Source organism: Acomys minous (assembly GCF_964271855.1).
Source record: "Acomys minous genome assembly, chromosome: 5".
Classification (NCBI taxonomy): Eukaryota; Metazoa; Chordata; class Mammalia; order Rodentia; family Muridae; genus Acomys; species Acomys minous.
In genome coordinates, this window is record NC_140494.1 from 72,829,754 (window position 1) to 72,851,953 (window position 22,200).

At 42.3% G+C, this 22,200-nt stretch overlaps 1 protein-coding gene across 2 annotated transcripts in view; it reads right to left on the reverse strand.

Moving 5' to 3' along the window:
- ARHGAP42 (Rho GTPase activating protein 42) overlaps nt 1-22,200 on the reverse strand; it is a 234,145-nt gene that overhangs the window by 28,705 nt on the left and 183,240 nt on the right. For both annotated transcript variants that reach the window (XM_084783140.1, XM_084783139.1), the window contains 5 exons: nt 16,780-16,884; nt 14,519-14,648; nt 4,584-4,684; nt 2,669-2,778; nt 157-235 (listed from right to left, as the gene is read on the reverse strand). In XM_084783140.1, coding sequence (XP_084639266.1) covers nt 157-235; nt 2,669-2,778; nt 4,584-4,684; nt 14,519-14,648; nt 16,780-16,884 — 525 coding nt within the window. The remainder of the gene's footprint in view (nt 1-156; nt 236-2,668; nt 2,779-4,583; nt 4,685-14,518; nt 14,649-16,779; nt 16,885-22,200) is intronic.

A 22,200-nucleotide genomic window follows, 5' to 3' on the forward strand; every position in this document is an offset into this window, starting at 1 on the left:
GGCTGAGCTGACACCAGGAAAGCTGGGCAGGCCATGCTCATCTGTTTTCTTACTTTAATGTTTTCAGTTATATTATATACACGTAAAAATAAAATGCAGAGGTGCTCTGTGAGTTGTAGAGTGAAACACAAATTAGAGAGGACATCACTGTCTTACCGGTTCTTTTCCATCCATGGCCTCCAGCCAGAGTTTCCGGTTAGCTTCAGAAAACGCCTGCAGGGTAATGATGCCATGCCTATTGACACACAGACGGTCCACATGTAAACTTCATTCTACTGTGCATTTGCAAATTTTCAACTCCTTGATTAATTATAAAGTCATAATTTGGAAAAAAGGTGATCAAAATATAAAAAGCAATGAAGAAAAGGAGAAATAGAAACTGAGAGATTTGTTCTATAGGCTACTTTCAGAAAAGTCACTGTACACACTCACATATACTCACACATACATGCACACATACATACTCACACACATGCACACATACATAAATACATGTATGCACAGAAACACACATGCACATATACATGCACTTAATACATATACTCATACACATACATTCACACATGTACACTCATACACAAACTCATACAAACACCCATGCCCACATACATGCACAGAAATACATATGCATACACACATACACTCACACACACGTACATGCACATAAAAAAACACACACACACTTTTTAAATTTAAACGATGACAGATAAGTCATGAAGGTATAAGGCACAGGGCTGTCTGAAGGAATTAATTCAAATGAGTTCTCCTGAAATGGTTAAAAAAAAAAGATGGCAAACGCATATCCACTGCTGTTCGAAGTCATTTGATATTCAGATATACAACAGTGAGAGTGATTAAGCTCATGACCCTGATGTGAGGCCATAGTCACCAACAGTGACATTGTGAGAAGGCTCAGCTCACAGCCAGCCAGCCAGCCGGGGTACTCAGCTTTCCTCTGCATCACGGTCACAGCATTAAAAAGGATTCCCTGGAAATAATTCTCAAGAAATGCATGTGGGTATGCATTTGTCTGCAGCTGGGAGGCTGAAGCCAGGCTTGGACTACAGGTGAGACCCTGTCTCCACAAGCTGTATCCATAAAATGTCTTCTGCGCAGGCATGCTGAAGTAGCTACTTAAGGATGTAGTTCCAGATAGAAGAGGAAACAATATAAATAGGGTGGGGAGTAGTAGAAATGTTATGTGTTAACTCATATGCAAGAACTGATGCAGACAGCCCAGAAAACACTGGGAACATTTTTCATAATTAATATGAAATTATCAAAAATTTGGAATAGCATAATCTGGTAAGAAATAACATTTATTTCTTCTGTAGATATGAAAATAAGAATAGAAAAAGATGAACATAAGGGCCCAGATAACTTGATGCGATTGAATTTATTCTGTTCCTCTGGGACAAGGTCTCAGTACCACAAACTATACTTCAAACTTGTAATCCTCCTGCCCCAGCCTCCAGAGTGCTGGGGTTACAGACACATGTCGCTGAGCCCAGCCTTGGTGTCACAGTGTCTCACTACGATACAATTAGTGACACAGCGGGTATCTGCTGGATGGTTCTATCTCTTTCCGGGTGTTGTACTCATAAGAACACGGTGTTGTTTCATGTCACCCTCAGGAAACCCAGGACATGGAGATTGCTTTTCCTACCTTAGAGATGAGATGACAAGAGCACAGAGCTTAAGTGACAGTAATGAGAATGTGTGGAAATATAACTGGGCTGTGCACGTAGCAGCCCTCTAGCGGTGCTGAACTCGGCCAGCTGTGCAGTCTGTAGTGTTCCTCTGGAGCCTTCTTATTCCTTAATAACAAGGCCATCGGGCTGCGGAGGATGCTACAAATGCTTGTTCTGCGTATTTGCCTGCTTTGGGACCCTGTCCAGCCTTAATATGAGGGGATGTGCCTAATCTCACTGCACCTTGCTATGCCATGTTAGGTTGATGTCCCTGGGAGGCCTGCCCTCTTCTGAAGGGAAGCAGTGGGGGCGTGCACGGAGGGCAGGGGGAGGAGAGGAAGGACGGAAACCTGTGGTCAGGACATAGATAATATATGATAGGATAAATTTAAAAAGTAAAGCTGTTTGTCATGCAGCCAGTGAGCAGCGCTGTGGGCTTCTTCCCCTTCGTGGGGGCGGGGGGGGGGTGGTGCAGGTTGCTCTACCCTCCCGTCTAATACGCCAGTTATGTCAACTTCCCAGGTCCCCAGGTGTGACTTTTCAACAGTACTTGGCCTCATGTTTCTGTACTTTTTAAAAAATATCGTGCAATAAAAACGTATTAGATAAATATGTGGAAGACGGAAGTGTGTGAAAGAAAGTGTTGATGCTCTCCTTACAAACACTATATGCCAGGGGCTCTCAACCTTCCTAAAGCTTTAGCTCTTCAATACCGATGGTTCCTCTGTTGCGGTGACCCTAACAATAAAATTATTTTCATTGTTACTTCATCACTGTAATTTTGCCACTTTTAGGACTCGTAATATAAATATCTGTGTTTTCTGATGGTCTCATATGAGCCCTGCGGAAAAGATCGTGCACCCCACATGTGGGTCGTGACCCACAGGTTGAGAACCACTGCTAATGCTGTTTGTACCTGTTTGGATATAGACATAGAAATTAATTAAAAAGTACAAAGTGGAAAGTAGTGTTCAAACCTTTCAACCACTTCGATGTCAAAGCAGAAGCGTTTGTCAATCGAATCTGTCTTTCGTCGAATACATGACTTTAATTTAAACATTTCAGGCGAACCAGTAACGAGACCATTCTGGAAAAAAAAAAAAGAAGAAAGAAAGGTACATAGTTACTAACATAAGGGAGTGAGCTGAAGTACACTGATCCAAGGTTGCCAACCGAAGGTGTTAACTTGAAGACAAGTCACTGCATAATAGTTTAACTCTCTGTTTCCTAACCCTTCTCACTCATTCACAATCTATTGTGAAATCTGTGGCAAGACTTCCCTGCACCTTTACACACATGTAATCTGAAGCGGTGCACATGCTCTTAGGGCTCAGAAAGATATGTCATCACAGCTGTATGTGCAGTGCATGTGTAGGACATTACACACTATTTCTCCACCAAAATCCCCGATAATAAAAATGTAAGCACAAATACCTCCCAGGTGGCTAAGAGATTAGTGCCATGGGTATGGTTTGTGTACTGGAGCCTCTGGAATAGTGAAGCTCACATCTGCACACTGCTCCTGCAGCGTCCACAGCAGGCATGGCTCCACTGTGAACTGAACAGGACCCTGAGACGTCTCAGGCGGTCTCTTTTACATGCGAGATGCTCACCTGCATCGTGGAAAAGGTCAGTTCAGTGTTGGCTGCAAAGCTCATAGGTTTATTACCAGCACCCTGGCTTGGCCAATTTGTGTCATGAACAACGCCCCAACTGTCACCGAAGCTGAAGTTCTGGCAATGGCTACTCTAAGCTAGTCCCAGGTGAAGTGAACTGTGACGTCACACCTCTGAAGGTGACGCGCACATGGCTTGTTCTCTGGTCTGCTCCCAGATCATTTCTGTCTCTTTCACTGTGAATTCCTAGGCTCCGAGGGATGCCTGAGCTCAGGCCGCCTCTGTTAACACATCTTGGTGTTTCCAGCTTCCATCATTTCCCTCTGCTGAGTCCCACATTACAAACTGCCCACGTGACCCATTCACTTTCTAGAAACATCTCCCTCCTCTGTTAAAATAAGATTAGAAGGAATTATCTTTAGGAATAAAATCCACCTGCAGCGTTCTTAGCCCATGATCAAACCAGCTAGGGCACAAGATCAGTCATTACCCATGTGGGTACCTTAGCTAAAAAAAAAAAAAAAAAAAAAAAGAAAGAAAGAAAGAAAGAAAAAAGGAGGAAAGAAAGAAAGAGAGGCATATCTGATATGTAAGAAAGACTACACTATGACATTTAGTAACAAATTGACTCGTGGGGTAAGTGAGCCTGAGAAACGTGTTAGTCAGCATTTTGGTACGTGAGTTCGTAGAATGTCAGAGGCAAGGGCACACAGGGCAGCTGTGGCATTGCCAGCTGGGACAGGAAGCAGAATCCCTGAGTAAAGCTGGGTCCGCCCACTGGCCCTCCCTTCTTCGGTTTCTAGTCAACCCATAGCATTGACCCCCTACTTCTGAAGCCAAGGATGTAGGAGGGTACCTCAGTCATCTGCTGAAGAACCCCTACCTATGACCCAACTGCTTATAAATGCATGATAGCCCCAGCTAAAGAAAACACATTGCCCATTTGCTTTTAATGTAGCTAATAGTGTTTGTTTTGTTTCTGCTTTTGTTTTAATTAATTTATTCAGATTACAACTCAGTTGTTCTCCCATCCCTTGTATCCTTCCGTTCCTCCTACCCTCCCACCCCGACCCTATTACCCTCCCTTAGGCCCATGTCTGAGAGGAATCTCCTCCCCCACTTTATGGTCGCAGGCTAATATAGTGGTTTTTTAATGAACTTTTCAGGTATTAAAGATGTGTGCTCTTAGTATGTAAAGGATACATAGGCGACACCTTAGTTAGTTCCCATTCCTTAAATTACGAGCTTAATCTGAGAAGGAAGCTCACTCACTCACCATCTTCCCACTGGCTTTCACTTCGGAGACACTCATAGTGAACATTTTGCTTCCTTTGTCGTAAGTACAGTAATGTTTGGTCCATGTGAACCCCAGTGGTCCTGATGCAGGAGGGAAAAAAAACACTTCAGGTTTGGATAAATGGTTTGCACACCCACGTCTGTGCATGGTCACACGCGCGCGCATCCACACTGCTGTAGCTGGAACACTCACTGGGGGGAGGGGTCAGTCTGAGCAAAGGTGACTGAGGACAGCATCCAGGAATCAAACAAACGGCTTTACTCAAGTTCCCTCAGAATCTGGAACATGTTAGCCTCAGCTATCTTAATCTTATCTGCAAATGTGTAATCCGGTCAGCAGGTCCAATCAACGATGAATAAGAAAATATTAAAAAAAACAACAACAACAACAACAAATCGCACTGACACCAAACATATATAAGTATATTTTTATTTTTTATTTTTTATAAGTATATTTTTAAAGATGGGAGTCTTTAATTTCCCTCAAATTATTTATCCAGAGCTAGCCTTGAGCCCATGATCTCCCTGCCTTCGGATCACAGGGTGTATCACAGTGCCTGATAGCCGATCGGAATATTTTTAGTATTAGAACGTGTATTGGCCCTCAGGAAGCACCTGACGAATGAGCTATAGTGAATGACTGTCTTCTCTGAATTTCCCAACCTTGGGCTTACTTCCTATCATTGTTGATGTGAGAGAAATAAGCCTGAGACCGAAGAGCTCAGAGGGTAGGGTGCCCTCCTGCACCCTACTAAGGCAGACATGGGGCTGTTGGATGAAAGTGCAGCACTTAAGAGGCAGAGGCAAAAGGAGAAGTTTAAGGCCATTGTTAGCTACACAGCAAGACCAAGGCCAACCTGGACTACAGTAGACCTTGTGTTTTTAAAAACTTCAAATGTTCTTAAAATAATATTTCCTCTATTTGTATTATTTATATTACAAGAAATGTACATATTAGTAATGCTCACTTTTGTTTTCATCATAAACACTATCCCCTTTCTCACAGCTCAGCACACCACGTCACGGGCTGGTATTGTCCCTGAAGAAATAGACGCTCCTCTGTCTTCAGTGCCTTTACCCAGAGAAGCGAAATGCCCTGAGTCCAAAGGCCATGATGGGCTGTGTGTGTTGGAAACAGAGCACAGGGCTCCCTTCCTCAAAGCGTCTTCAGCTACCACTCCACCAACTCAAAACAGAATTTCTTAGCCACCTCTATGCATAATATGACTGCTGGCTTGATTTCAAAACCCTGCACTCAAAAGCAAGCAATTAAAATATAAAACAGTGTTTCATGAGCCACTGGGTTTCTTTGTCGTTAATAATAGTGTCCTTGGTGTCAGCCTTAACTTTGGTTAATACTTAAGCTACTCCAGATTTTAAAATGACAGGGTACACATACACTTTGCAATCACAAGGGGTTACAGCAATTAACTCCAGTTCTGTTCTGGGACCACTTCACAGCACAGTACTTGACAACACTTGACACTGCATGCCATGTAATGTGGAATACTTAACAGCTGAGGGCTGACAAGTAGGACATGGCTGATGCAAACTGCCAGTGACTTGGTTACTTAGCGATGTATTGGTAGGATCACCTTTTTGCTTTAAAATGAAGCAGCCACCATGCTCTGATGACATTTTAGATCAAAAATGTCTCCTTTTATTTCCTGCCTTCTTTTAAAATTGAAACCTTCCGCACTTCGAGGTGACATTTGCTGTTCACCCTGCCACTTGCTTTAAGGTTTGCTGGCAGCCGTGAGGGAGATGGTCTTGGCCAAGTCACTTAAAAGCCCCTTAGTAAAGTACCTGAAAATTTATCACAACTCCAAAGCTGAAAAACAAAGAAGCTCAGTCATCCAGCCCAGTGATCGCAGAGAGTGGTGACGTATATGGGTGGGGGGGGGGGTCACATTCAGGAATACTTACTACATCCCTTTACCTCAGGACCTTAGACATCATCAAAGAGCATTACACACCTAACAAACTCCAGCTGTGCGTAGGCACTGGGGGTTCTTCTTAAAGGAACAATACTCCAAATTGTTTTTTACATTATTTTATTTTGGAAAATAAAGTTAATTTCGTGTCTTGTTGTCAAAGAATCTTTAGAATAATAAAAAATCTTGAAATGACATTCTGTAGGTCTCTGAGGTTTTTGAAGACCTTATTTAACTATTTTACCTCATATATCTATAGAATCATATCTATCTGTTAGACCTAGCTAGTTTAGTCTGTCAATTAAGCTTAGTAGGTTAGGGGTCAAGATGTTTTTAGATCAAGATAGATGTTTTAAGTTAATAGAGATGAGAGATGAGAGGTATTAATCTCCATTCAGAAATTTAGACCTAACAAGATAGGAAAGATGTTTATTTCAATTTTGCCAAATACAAATAACCAAATCACTATGAATGTAACATTTATATAATTCTTGATTGTCTCATGGTTCTTCCTGATGTAGGTAGTTTATTTTACCCATGTGTAATAATATAAATGTATATGTTGAGAAAGAAACATAATAAATTTTTTTTAAAAGAAAGAAAATAGAGTTATTTTCATACAATATATTTTGACTATGGTTTCTCTTCCCTCATCTCATTCTAGATTGGTCCTACATCCCTCCATTCCAACCGCACAGCATCTTTCACTCTAAACAAAACAAAACAAATGATAAAAACAAACAAGACTGAAACAACAAATTAACAGCAACAAAATAAATAACACAAAGAATACACACACACACACACACACACACACACACACACATACAAATTCAAAATTAGAAATCATAATTAACAAGCAAAACACCATTAAGATTTTTTTAAAAAGTCTCTCAAACTACCCTTGAATTGATTTTGTGTTGGCCTCTCCTGCTGGGCATCAGGCCTTAAGAAGCTGCTAATGTGCACCTCCTGTTTACTCAGGTAATTAATTTTATTGCATTGCAAGTCTCTGACAGGGTTAAAGACCAGATAGTTAAGTCTCACAATTAAGCTTAGTTGTTTAGGGGTTAAGATGTTTTTAGGCCTAGTTACATAGTTTAAGTTGATAGAGATGAGATATGTTAAATTCTGATTTATATTAAGAATTTTAGACTCATCAAGACAGGAAAGTTGCCTTCTTCAAGGTTGCCAAATACAAATAGCCAAAACACTATGAATGTAACATTAATATCATTCCTGATTGTTTTGTGGTTCTTCTTGCTCTATGTGGTTTGTCTTATATACATATAATAATATAAATGTATATGTAAAAATATTAAGGAAAAAAGGGTTGTTTGTAGGTGTATTGAGAGTCACTGGAGAAACCCACTTTCATTTGCAAGCAGTTATCAATTCAAGAGTGCTTGTTGGCTAGGGATGGGAGCTTGTGTCTGCCTCCCCACCTCAGCAGTAGGACCCCGTACGCTTTGGGCCAGGGTAGGCCCTTGCCAGTTGCATAGGATCTGTGATTTCATAGGTGAACTGGTCCTGCTGTGTTTAAAAGGCTTTGTTTCCTTAGTGTCTTCTATGCTCAGTGGCTCTTACAATCTTTCTGCCTCCTCTTCCAGAGTTCTGAGTCCTGAGGGGAGAGGTTTGATGAACTCATTGGCACAGGAGACAACTTCCTGAAGAAAACACCAATTGCTCAGGCACCAAAGTCAACAATTAGTAAATGAGACCTCATGAAAGTAAAAAGCTTCTGTAAGACAAAGGACACTGTCAACAGAGCTAAACAACAACCTACAGACTGGGAAAAGATCTTCACCAACTCTACATCCAACAAAGGACTAATATCCAAAATATATAAAGAATTCAAGAAATTAAACACCACCGAACTAAATAACCCAATTAAAAATGGGGTACAGAGCTAAACAGAAAATTCTCAACAGAGGAATCCATCAAATGGCTGAGAAACACTTAAAGAAATGCTCAATGTCCTTGGTCATCAGGGAAATGCAAATCAAAACAACTCTGAGACTCCATCTTATACCTGTCAGAATGGCTAAGATCAAAAATTCAAGTGATAGCACATGCTAGGGAGGATGTGGAGAAAGAGGAACACTCCTGCATTGTTGGTGGGAATGCAAATCCATACAAAAACTTTGGGAAACAATGTGGCCCTTTCTCAGAAAGTTAGGAATAATGCTACCTCAAAACCCAGCTATACCACTCCTGTGAATATACCAGAAAGATGCTCCACCACACAACAATGACATTTGCTCAACTATGTTCATAGCAGCCTTATTTGTAATAGCCAGAATCTGGAAACAACCTAGATGTCCCTCAACTGGAGAAACTTTGGTACATTTACACAATGGAATACTACTCAGCTATTAAAACAAGGAAGGCTTGATATTTGCAGGTAAATGGATGGAACTGGGAAAGATCATCCTGAGTGAGTGAACCTAGATCCAGAAAGACACACATGGTATATATTCTCTTATAAATGGATATTAGCCCAACATATATGTCCTCTGAGAGACGCCACCCAATAGGGGATTGGGACAAATACTAGGACTGTCACCTGGACTCTGGGTGAAGCACTGAGAGTTGTACGGAAGAGTTGAGGCATGGAAGGACCCGGAGGGGTCAGGAGCTCCACAGGGAGACCATCAAGTCTAGTGTATCTGGACCCAGGGGCCTGCACAAACTGATGCATCAACGAAGGATACTGCAAGCAAAGAATCTAGACCCCCTATTCAGACGTAGCCAGGAGACAGCTCATTCTCCACGTGGAATTGGAAAGAGAGGGGGGACTGCCTCTGACAGGAACTCTGGTGCCTGTGATTTGGTCACCGCTCATTGGTGGGGCGGCCTTGTGGGCACACAGAGGAAGGGGTGCAGGCTATCCTGATAAGACCTGATAGGCTGAGGTGAAATGATGGGGTGCCTCCCCCCCCATCAGAAGTCTAGGAGAGGGGAATAGGGCAGAAGAGGAAGATAGGATGGGAACAGAAGATAAGAGTGAGGGGACATAATGTGAATAAATTATAATAAATATAAAATTGAAAAAGAAAGATTAGCAGCTAATATTCACACATAAATGAATATATACCATATTTGCTTTCTGGGTCTGGGTTATCTCACTCAGGATGATTTTTTTCCTTGTTCCATCCATTTACCTGTGATTTTTCACTATTTTATGTTTTTATCTTTTAACAACTAAATAATATTCCATTGTATAAATGTGTGACATTTTCCTAATCCATTCCTCTGTTGGTGGACAACTAGACTGTTTCCAATTTCTGGATACTATGTACAGACCAGCAATAAACATGTTTGAGTATGTGTCTCAGGAGTGGTATAGCTGGGTCTTGAGGTAGAGCTGTTGCCAGTCTCCTGAGGAATTGCCACTCGGATTTCCTTGGTGGCTGTACAGTTTGCACTGCCACCAGCAGCGGCGTGTTCCCCTTACTCCACATCCTCTCCAGCGTGAGCTGTCATTTGTTCTGTTTATCTTGACCATTCTGAGAGGTGTGAGATGAAATCTTAAAGTAGCTTTGATCTGCACTTCACTGATAACTAGGAATGCTGAACATTTCTTTAAGTGCTTCTGAACCACTTGCATTTCATCTTTTGAGAATTATGTTTATTTATGCCCCTCATTTTTAAATTGGGTTATTTGTTTTATTGATGTCCTTTTAAAGTTATTTTTATACATTTACATATTAACCCTCTATTGGGCACCCAATTGGTAAAGATCTTCTCTCCCTCTGTAGGCTGCTGTTTTGTCTAGAAGATGGTGTCCTTTGCCTTAGAGAAGCTTTCCAGTTTCATGAAACTGTGGGTCTTAGAGGATACACTAACACTGCTCTGTTCACAAAGTCTTTTCTTGTCACAGTGAGTTCAAGGTTATTCTCCACTTGCTCCTTCATCGGAGTCAGTGAGTGTGGATGCATTTTTGGGTCTTTGATCTATTTAGAGTTAAGTTATATGAATGGTGGTAATTGCAAATCTATTAGAATTCTACATGCAGTTGTCTAGTTTAACCAAAATCCAAAAGTACATGGCAGACAAGGAATTCCAATAGATTTCTAACTATAAAACTCATGTGCTTCCCAGGTTAACCAAAGACTGTGAGGTGAGACTTAATGTTGCCCAGAGGTGGACAATGTCAGCAGCTCACAAGCAGAAAAAAGAGCTGTGCATCCAGGAGCCGGTGGCTGCCTCTGCCCCACCATCACTGACTGCAGGGATGGCTCCAGAGATGTGCACATAAAGGACATCAGTTACTACAAGAGCCTGTTGGCCAAATACAACCAGTGCAATTGTATACATGACGCGGGCAGACCCAGAGAAATGCCAAGCGGAAACTCTGTTGGACCGGAAAGGCAGAATCCGAGAGGAGTTCACAAAAAGAAAGGAGTTATCTTGCCTGTGAAGGTCTCCAATGCCAGACACTGTCCATGCTCCCTCACAAAAAGGGCACAGACACATCAGCATTTCCTGGGGGACCTGCAGGAAACTGCTGCAGGGGTGAACTGAGGGGAAGGCCTGAGGGCAGAGGAGAAGCCTTGAAGAGGTTTCTGCACAAGACTAGCCTGGACTGAAATGGTGGAGACAAAGGAGAGATGTGAGTCAAAGGGTCTTAGGAAGACATAACTGACAGATGAGATCCCATGATGCATAGAGAGATCAGAGAACTAAAGACTGCCCGGGGTTTTATAGGTTAGAAGAGTGCCATTAAAAAAAAAAAAAAAGAATGAAATAACCTCAGGGTAAGGCTAGCAACCCAGAGGCTCAGGATGACTTACATACAATCAGATGTCTTACAATAAGGCTCGGAGATCAGATGCGCACAGCAAGTCCTGGCTAGGTCCATCCAGACAATCCTCAGCCCTCCATCACTGAAAGCCTGAACTTGGTAGACTTGACCCCAAATGTTACCTTGTCCAGGGACCGGTCAGCAAGCCTTGGCCCTTCAGTGAGTAGGCTACTACATAGTGACTGCATAGTAAAGACTTGAAGACTAGGGCCAAGACAATTTTGGCAGGTAATCCAAAACGTTTTCTGTTTAGAATGAAAAATGGGACCAAAAAAAAAAAAAAAGCCAAATTGAAACGTTTTTGCCTTGACTTTCAATGATTGCTTTTGTTTGGGGAAAGAGCAAGGTTGTGACCTTGAGTGGGTGGGAGGGAAGTGAGGGGGACCGGGCATGAGTATTGGGGAAAGGGGAAAACATGATCAAGAAAAAGGAATGCTGTGTATACAAGGATCTCAGCAGCTGTCTGCTACCCAGGGAGAAGACATCAACTAAAGTATCAGGCAAGAATGCATAACAGTTCTTCCTGAAGCCGTGGAATCCCTCCCTGCCTCAGTTCACGTCTGCAGGGCGCCTGGTGCTCAATGTCACAAACCCTCACCCTTGCTAAATCCACACTCAATACAAACGTAGCCACATGACCCTTCAAATCTGAGAAATTCAAAATATCCCAAGTGCTGTGTCCCAGGCCAAATCTAGACCTCATACTGTCTGACCCAGTGGATTGAGCTATGAACTGGAGGCTCAAATGGAGCATATTTCTTATGCTCTATTTATAAAACAGTAGGAACCTCATCAGGATTCATCCCCTCATATGTCTGAAAAGAGCAGACAGTTCAGGAAGGGGATAGTCTTAGCACCTCACCTGAGCCTAAGTCCCTTATCCATCTAGACTGTGTGGTAACTAATGTTTGCCAAGTCTGTCAACCGAATTGGCATGCGCTTGCGTGCCATTATTCAACATCTGGGCATAACCTGAATATTTCAGATGCCCTTCCATTGGCATGTTAGTGACCCTGTGACATGTGTACCTCAAACACCTTCACAGTCAACGCTGCAGCTCTGCCTTCCCCATCACAGACCCTTCAACTACATTACTCTGCCAACTAAACCAACCTTTTCTTACCATTAGTGTGGAGACTTTGGAACAAGGTCGTCTGAGTGTGTTTCAGTCTCAGCCGGATGGGACAAGAAATGAACAGGACACAGATGAAGGTGATGTGTTTCTGTGTCCAAGTTGACATATGTGGGATGTCCTAGTTTTGTGACCTTGACACAAGCCTAGACTTTCCTTGGCTGGCCTGTGGGCCGGTGTGTAAGGCCTTTCCTTTATTGTTATTGATGCGGGAGAGCCTAGCCCACTCTGAGTCCGGTTTCCCTCTATGATCTCTGCTTCAGTTACTGCCTCTCGGTTTCCGTCCTGAGTTCCTGTCTTGACTTTTCTCATTGACAGTCAGTGAGCCAAATAAACCCTCCCCTCCCCCTACCCCAAAAAAAGGCACGAACGTTTCAAAGCATATTTGGCATTGCTGCAAAATGTAAACACGCAGTTTTCTACTTTCCAAAAGCACATTCCGGTCCACAAGGCTGAAAATAACAGCTCGTTCATCACAAATGCGAGAACAGCGCTGTTAGTGCACATCTGACTTGAAACTGAGTTGATTTGTCAAAATGGTCAAAGTGGTTTCATTTAATGACAGCACACAGAAGGGGCCCCAGTTACCCATGTATGAATGGATTGTGTTGGTTTTTGTGGGAGAACATTCTGAGCACGAGGCTGTTATGACAGTTCTCTGTTGGGTCGGCTATTTGTTTTCTCACCTCAGGAAGTAAAGGACATCGATGTGACATGGCATAATTGCCACTTTTACTTCTGAAAACCAGCGGAGCCCAGGATTTAATGAAATGATGCTACTGAGGGGAAAACTATTAGTGTAGTCACCAGCGTAAGTCATCCTGACAAGGCTTTTATTTTTAATTTTCTATGGAACTTTAAAGTAAATTCTAAAGCTGCATTCAGCACTGTCATCATCAGGGATCTTTTGCTAAAATCTGAAATAATAATGGCCCGCTTTGGTGATGGTCGTGGTGGAGAGAAGACTGTTTCCAATTTGTACAAAGATGTAGTCTTCCTTTGTGAAGTCATAACGATGCAGTCAAGGTGTGCGGTGCAGATGCAGCATGCTGAGTTATAAGACCCACCAAACCCCAGGCCAGCTAGATGCCTCACCAGGTAAAGTGTCTCCATCGAGGCTTGCAACCTGAGTTCAGTCCCTGAGACAAAGATGGTGGAAGGAGATCCTACAAGTTGTCTTCTGCCCTGCACACAGTATAGTGTACACACACACACACACACACACACACACACACACACACACACACCATACTTTTTAAAGAGGGGCCTAGGGTAATGCTTTGGGGCCTGGAGGGAGTGTGTTTTTACTATGGAAGCATAAAGACCTGAGCTTTAATCTCAGAACCCAAGTGACATGTCAGCTGGATGTGGCAGCCCTCCAGCCTCAGAAGGCAGAGATGGGGTTGACAGAGCAGGCAGGCTGTGATGACCGTTAGTGTTTGTCAACTTGACTACATCTGGCATTAACCATAACCCAAGCTGCTGGGCACACCTGCGAGGGGCTTCTTGATTGGATCACCTGAGGTGGGAAGGGCCACCTTAGATGTGGACTGCATAAAGGTGGCAGCAGCCTATGTAAAAGCCATGGGGAAAGGACGCTTGCTCCCTTCACCAGCTTGCCCTTACTCTCACTGGAAAGTTTGTTCCTTCATTGTTGTTGGAGCCTAATACCTGGGATTCCAGCATATGCTGAAGAGCAGCCGAGACATCCAGCCTCCTGGAATGAACAACTACAGGACTCTTGGACCAGAGCCTGTAAGCCACTCTAATAAACCTATCAGCCCTGTTTCTCCAGAACCCTGACCGACACACTGCCTAATGACACTAGCCCCATTGGAGATTTCCATCCTTGATTGACAGGCCCACCTCATGAAACAGTAGGGTGAAATAAGGGATGGTTTCGGATATGAGCCTCTAGACACATGAATCATATGTCCATGTGCATCCACACATGTGTCCACACATGTGCAAACACGTATACCCACACATGGGAAATAAAAGGAAAGTAAAAGGGAGACCTCACATCGGTTTCTGAGACTCACTTTTCTCCTGGACGTAAAGATAGCCCTCCATGGTCCACTGGCTGGGTGGTCTGTAGTCCTGATTGGCCGACTTCATCCTCTGCATCAGCCTTTCCACCTCTTGTCGAGTACTTTCAAAGTTATTCCTTGTCTTCAGCGGAGAGAAACGACAAACTCACTTAGCATTTCCCATCAGGTTTGAGGAACTTCGCAACTAAGCTTTCAAACCTGCCAAAAGTATGAGGGTCCCCTGGACACTTTTGGCTCTATTGAACACACGAGGGCTCTGTCTGTCATGTTGACTCACTCCTAGAGGATTTTCACTTTCTTCCCTGACTCTGCCTCTGACTGTGAGAGAGATGGTCCACCTTCACACTCTGTGGTGAGTCCCAAGCAGGTGAGCTACAGCAATTGAAATGACTTGGCCTCTGCTAGCTTCAGATTAACTAAGATTAAAGTAGATACAGAAGAACTTAATATGTTTTTGAGGAAGGAAAAAAAATGATGTCTTCAATAGATGTCCCAATGAACAAGTTTAAAATAAAATCTTGTTGTCCCAAAGGCTTTTGTTTTTATTTTTATTTTTTATTACTTCTTAGAATTCAATAAAATCACTTTGCTGTAATGAACTCAAGAATGGAAGCATCACATGGGTAGATTAAGGTGGTCATTGGAAAAAGACCTTAGCTCTAGAGTCTACATCTCTGTGAAGTCTACAGCTGGCAGGCTTTTTTGAAGGTGTGTCATGTAGTTCCATTTCTGGAAGCACTGACACATTTGTTAGGAGTGTAAAAGTGTAAGAGGAATGAATAAATGTAAAACTTATTCACATGAATACAAGTTCTTCCTTCTTTTGAGAATAATAATTTATACACTTGACAATAAGTTTGCTTACGCTGTAGAAAAATTAAGATTTCTCCAAAAGAATCTGTTTTGCGTTTAAAACACTTCACCCTAGCAAAAATGTGTCCAAAATGATAAAATCCACAGATTATCAGAGAAATGAACCTCAAAGCAAATTAGGGTCTTTTGGGGGGGACTGTCTCATTTTTTTCTCTTTCGGACAAAAGGATTGATTTTTTTCAAGTGTTTTCTTTCTCCTATTCCAACTGCAGTCATTGTAGCTAATAGAGAAACAACTTGGAGAAGTTCTCTGGAGTCTGTAATTTTCCTTTTCAGCTTCTACTGAGGACAGACAACTATCTTCCACATTGAAAAAACCCATGCATGTGAGTTAAATGTAGAACTTTCCCTCCTAGGGAACCTACATTAAGTAAAAGTTGAGAGCCAAACATGATTACAAAACTCAAAATGCATCGTTCTGCAGGAACACACAAGCTCTGAAGTGTGCTGTCTAGATGCCATGATGACAGGACCAGGAAAAGCAGAGAAACACACAGCCTTTTCAGAAGACTAAATAAAGGTTATTTTGGCTGGAGTCCTAGGCACTCGGGATTTCAGGACTGAAGTCTCAGCTTCAGGGCTTTGCTCTTCCCTGGGTTTGAGTAGGAGTGTCACTGTGTGTTCAAAGACTGAAAGACTAGAGGATGCCACCAAGTAAGCTGGTGGAAACGGACAGTGCATAAATAACTCACACTTGTATGGTAAGGCAATGCTTTGGAATGCCTTAAAACTACATTTAACTTCTAGACGAATAACCAATAGCAGGTGTTTCAATGTGACTTCAGAGAGATGAGCCTGTACAATGTAAAGCCTGAGACCTTCACTTTGAAAACGGAAAATACTGCTTTCTCAACAAATAAGACTCACCTAAACTCAGTGAGCTCCTCCTCTGCTCCTAGTTTTGAGGAGTAACAGACAGAAAAAAAGGGGGGACCCTTGTAGGTACCTGTGCTGTTTTTATATCTGTGTATATTGTGAAAGCATTTCTATAATCAGGTTATGTATGCATCACCACATGTTTTTCTATTCATGTTTGTGTGTGGTGAGGAGCATTTCAGGTCCATGAAAAATGTCAGGTGTATAGCCCTGCACTAACTGTACTCAACCCAGAGGGCAGATCCTATTCGTCCTGTGTCACCCACTGAGCTAACGTCCAAGGATCTCCATATTGTACCACTTGCTTTTATAAAATGCAATAGCGTATGGTTTTTCCTAACATAAAATCAGTCTTCTTTGGCATACATTCAGATAGGAACTAAACCATGAGGAAGTCTGTAAGGAGGACTCTGAGCTGCTGTGGTTGCCATGCTTAGACAAGGCCTGGCTTGGTCCTAACTGATGTCATTGCTAAGGAACGGGCGGAGCAGGTGCATCCTTACATTCTGCAAGTTGAACTGCAGCTGTTGCTTATATGGTGCAAATTCCTGGGCAAGTTCATATCCCTCGTGGTAAAACGTAAATAAACCCTGAAGGAAGGACAAAAGCTGCAAAGATAAAAACATACACAAGAGAGTCATAAAAATTTGCTTTTTAACAATATCATTCCGTACAAAATATCAAGAAAAGTGTATTTCATTCTAATTTCTCAATGCAACAACTTTTGATCAACGCATTTAGCCATCGAATCATGAATATGAGACAGAAACAAGAGATCGTCGCCTTTTCATCTCATGTCTCTGTGTGGTCATGATCAGGTGTACTGTGAACTGTTCTGTCATACAAATGCATCATGAAATAACCACGAAAGGCCAAGAAGGGGGATCACAGATAAGTGGGAAGGGTCTCTAGCCAAAACAGAACACGAAAGGACATTGGACTTAAAGAGGGGGCAGCATGTCACAGGAAGAACCTGGCCAAGGCCAGTAACAGTCTGTCCAAAGGGAGATAACAAAAATTACCACAAGGTGGCAGTATAGATCCTGGTATTGGCTGGAGAAGGCTTTTAGCAAGAATTTAAAATTCAGCTTAGGTCAGAGTTGAGTCAAAACAGAAAAATCACATGATCGTTCCTACCCTGGGTAAAATCCTCAGAAAAGAAACTCCACACTCTTAGCCTTGAAATCACACATTCACATGTGTTTAATTACTATGTACTATCTGTAAATAAGGAGGGCTTATCATAAAATTATGGGACAAGCATGTTTATATAGTAAGCTTATCTAGAAAATTTTTGATTTGATATTTTATATACTTCACTGCAATCTTATTCCATAGCCTTAGCCACTGACTCAGTCAGCCTATAGCTTCTTGCTGCAGTAAAATGGAAAATATTTTCAAAAGAGACATAGTATGCCATTTATTATTTTTCAAATTAAAAGAGAGAGGCAATTTAAACCCATTTTCATATGTGCGTAGCTTCCTCCCACCTCCTCTGCGTGGGGAGGACGGAGTACTTAGCGAGGGTCATCTCATGTGTGTGCTGGGACTGCCAATACCTAAGAGCCTATGACAACTTTGTTTTCCTTTTTCAACATGAAGTTAACTCCATACAAAATTATGCTCATTTCAAGGAGTCTGACACTTTCAAAATGTTTTAAGTTTTTGTTTTTGTTTTTGTTTTTGTTTTTTTTAGTTTTAATCTCCAGTTTAGAGCCTGGTCTACAAAGTCCAGATCAGCTGAAGCTTGTTAAACAGAGAAACCCTGTCTCAAAAATGAAATAAAACACTTAGATTTAAAGGCTGTCAGTCAGGCCCTGAATGTGTAAATATATACCTTCTCAAAGGCTGAAAACATCAAAATGCTTCTGAAATACATAGCGAGCAGAGTTCTCTGACTAGCCATGGGATAGCATAGGGAGTCATTACAGGAATATTTTCTCTGTCGGCATCTGAAAGTAGGCCACAACAAAATGGTCTCGTTGTGAGTTAGAAGTCATAGGGGGCAGGTGTTACTTCAAAGCCACCAAGTTTATTAAATTTACAGGGAAAAATTTTTAAAAAGCATTGCAATGCAGCTATAAAATACATAATATCCCCAAATCGACTTGTTGAATATTCTCACTGCTTAGAACAGAGGGGGGGGGGTTGCTCAGGAGAAGGGAATATACTTCATGTCAGAAATATGATAACATCCAAAGAATGCAGGTACATTCATGGAGTCTGGCTTGAGGCTCTGATGTGCAGGTCCTTCATATATTAAAAGATTACGTGCCTACAGAAGTGCCAGGTGCTCTCCGCTGTGCCCACAACTACCTGAGAGACAGACAAAGACCTCTGCTGTTTGCCAAGTCACTCATTTGGAAGTAATTTGACAGACCCTTGTGAGCCAGCGTTCTCCACTGAGGCCTGTTTGTTAATTATGCTTGCAAACTCATGATCGGAGCGTTTCTGTCTCCCTGAGGTTACTCTAGCCTCAGCGTTTCTGAGGAAGCTTCTACAACAGAAACCGAGACAGATTTCCACCTGCCAGCCGAGTTAGCGGGGGATGCAGTTTTACTGAATTACATAAAAATTACACGTCAGAGGCTGGAGTGATGGCTCAGTGGGTTTTTTTGTTTGTTTGTTTGTTTTGTTTTGTTTTCCATTTTATTTTATTTATTTATTTTTAATTTTTTTCTCCTTTATTAATTTATTCTTGTTACATCTCAATGGTTATCCCATCCCTTGTATCCTCCCATTCTTCCCTCCCTCCCATTTTCCCCTTATTCCCCTCCCCTATGACTGTTCCTGAGGGGGATGACCTCCCCCTGTATATGCTCATAGGGTATCAAGTCTCTTCTTGGTAACCTGCTGTCCTTCCTCTGAGTGCCACCAGGTCTCCCCCTCCAGGGGACATGGTCAAAGATGAGGCACCAGAGTATGTGAGAAAGTAATATCCCACTCTCCACTCTACTGTGGAGAGTGTTCTGTCCATTGTCTAGATCTGGGTAGGGGTTTAAGGTTTACCACCTGTATTGTCCTTGACTGGTGCCTTAGTTTGAGCGGGACCCCTGGGCCAAATCTGCCTATCATAATGTTCTACTTGTAGGCTTCTAGGACCCTCTGGATCCTTCTACTTTGCCTTTCTCCCATGCTTCTCTCATCTAGAGTCCCACTAGAATGTCCTCCCCTCTGTAAAGAAACTGTGGTACATATACACTATGGAATACTATTCAGCTATTAAAAACAAGGAATTCCCGAAATTTGTGGATAAATGGATTGAGCTAGAAATGATCATAATGAGAGAGTTAACCCAGAAGCAGAAAGACTCAAATGGTATATACTCACTTATATCTGCATATTAGCCCAAGGGGCATGTCCCACGAAAGCCTTCACTTACCAGGAAACTGAGACAGAGGGAAGGCTCAGTGGTTAAGAGCACTAACTAACTGCTCTTGCAGAGAACCCGGGTCCCATAATGGTGGCTCCTAGCCCTCTGGAAGTTCAATTTCCCAGGGTCTGAGGCCTTCTCCTGACCTCTGTGGGTACATATGTGGTACACATACATACATACATGCAGGCTAAACTCATATATACAAAATAAAATAAATAAATCTAAAATTAGTTAATGGCATACCAAGAGCTGTCACTTTTTTTCTCTGTGCTGCGTTTCTTTGGAAGCAGCATGGGGAAGTCTAAACAAAAGTGTGTGTGAAACCGGGTGTGGTGGTGGTGCACACCTTTAATCCCAGCACTCGGGAGCCAAAGACAGGCTGATCTCTGTGAGTTCAAGGCCAGCCTGGTCTACAGAGTTCAGGACAGCCAAGGCTACAGAGAGAAACCCTGTCTTATGGGAAAAAAAGGAAAAAAAAAGGTGAAATAATAGCCTCTAGATGGCAGCAGAGGTCAACTTTTTAAAAAGGAGTGCCTGTATCTAGTCACTAATTGTATGCCTGACAAATTCTGATGTTAAACCAATGAAGCTCAGTAGAAATACCTGGGCACTTTGAGGAACTGCCCTTCCCAGATGCTCATCATTTTTTGGTCAGTGGCTTGGCCTGGCTGTTGTAGGAAACAACAACAACAACAACAGCAACAACAAACACCGAAAAACAAAAAAACGGCTTAAGCTCACTGTAGAATGTATATGACCTTTACAAAAATGTCAGTGATAATAATTACTAATTGCCATATAATTTCACTTTACATTTATTATAATTTACGGGGGGGGGGGAAGAGTGTGCCACGGTGCACATCAGAGAACTACTTTCAGGAGGCAGTTAGCTCTCTCCTTCTACCATGTGGGTTCCGGACAAACTGAGGTAATCAGGCTTGGTGGCAAGTACCCTGACCGCAGATTCATTCCTTTATCACCAGGAAAGCTTCCTATCACACTTTATTATTTCCATAGCGTTTAGTTTAGAGTCAAACTATTATTTATTAGCCCTCAAACCAGACGTCACCACTGACACCATGTTTGTGGATAATCTTTAGGATTCAATAAACATTCATAATTTCCCCACCTGTTAATTGCCGCTTAACTGAATGCCAAATGACTGAGTACATATGTGTTAGCTGCTCATCTCCACACGTATGCACAAAAGACTTATTTGCCTGACAGCTCAGAGGATAGAGCATGCACAGTGCCTAGTAAGAGGCAGCAGGTTGTAGCAGGAGGCCAGACAGCCCCCACTTCCTCCAGCAACACCCCAACTCCTGCCAGTTCCATGGCTTCTGGAAACTGGAGCATACAGCCAAATACAGGAGGCCGTGGAGGGCACTCCACATCACAGTGTGTGTGTTCAACAGGAAATGCAAGACACCCAGGCTACAGAAAAAAGAGCAAAACTAACCATTTGCAAATGCCTGCATGTGTGTATATAAAATCCTAAGAAAGCCATTTTTTAAAAACCTAGTAGAACTAATAAATTGTGTGAGATCAATGTATAAAAACTGATTTAGGGCCGGGCGATGGTGGCGCATGCCTTTAATTCCAGCACTTGGGAAAGCAGAGGCAGGAAGATCGCTGTGAGTTCGAGGCCAGCCTGGTCTACAAAGTGAGTCCAGCCCAGCCAAGGCTACACAGAGAAACCCTGTCTCAAACAAACAAACAAAAAACAAAAAGCAAAAAACAAAACACACACACACACACAAAACAAAACAAAACAAAACAAAAAAACCTGATTTACACTGACATAGATTATAATAACCTGTAATAAAATTAAGAAAACTCCCATCTCTGATGGCCTTAAAGGAATAAAACACTTAGGAATTAATTTAGTAAATTGAATTAAAAACATATTCTTAAATACATGAACACAGCATAAATAAATTAAAGATCTACAAACATGTGAAAAATATCTCACTTTAACAGTTTGAAGAACTTGAAATTGTTAAGATGAAATTTTCTCCAAATTGATAGAAAGGTACCGTAAAATTCAGAACTGCAACCCACATCTTTTCAGAACCCGATGATTTTAAATTCACATGAACTGGGAAACAAGACCAGCTGACTAAAAAGATCTTAGTAAAAACAGACTAGGATGCCTCTCATATCTTAATTTCATTCCAATGTATTGCCAGACAGCATAAATGTGCAGCACATCATGACCGCAGCAGAAAGACAGAAACGGGTCAGTGACCATGTCGGAGACTGAGTGGGCAGCCCTTGGTTGGCAGTGGTGACGCTGCTGTGAGAGGCTGTGGAATCTGTGGGAGGAAGTGTGTCCTTGAACCTGTAGCTAATGGTTTACCACACTAACTTAGCTTCTAGTTTCAATCTGCCCAGATCTGAGCCACCTCCCACGGCCACCTTGCTTGCTCCATCACACTGGACCAAGTCCTCTGAAACTAGGAACCAAAATATATTATTTCCCTATGCACCACAAATCTCTGGTCAACCAGCTGTGCACAAGACTTTCAAGACAGCACAACTTGGGAGA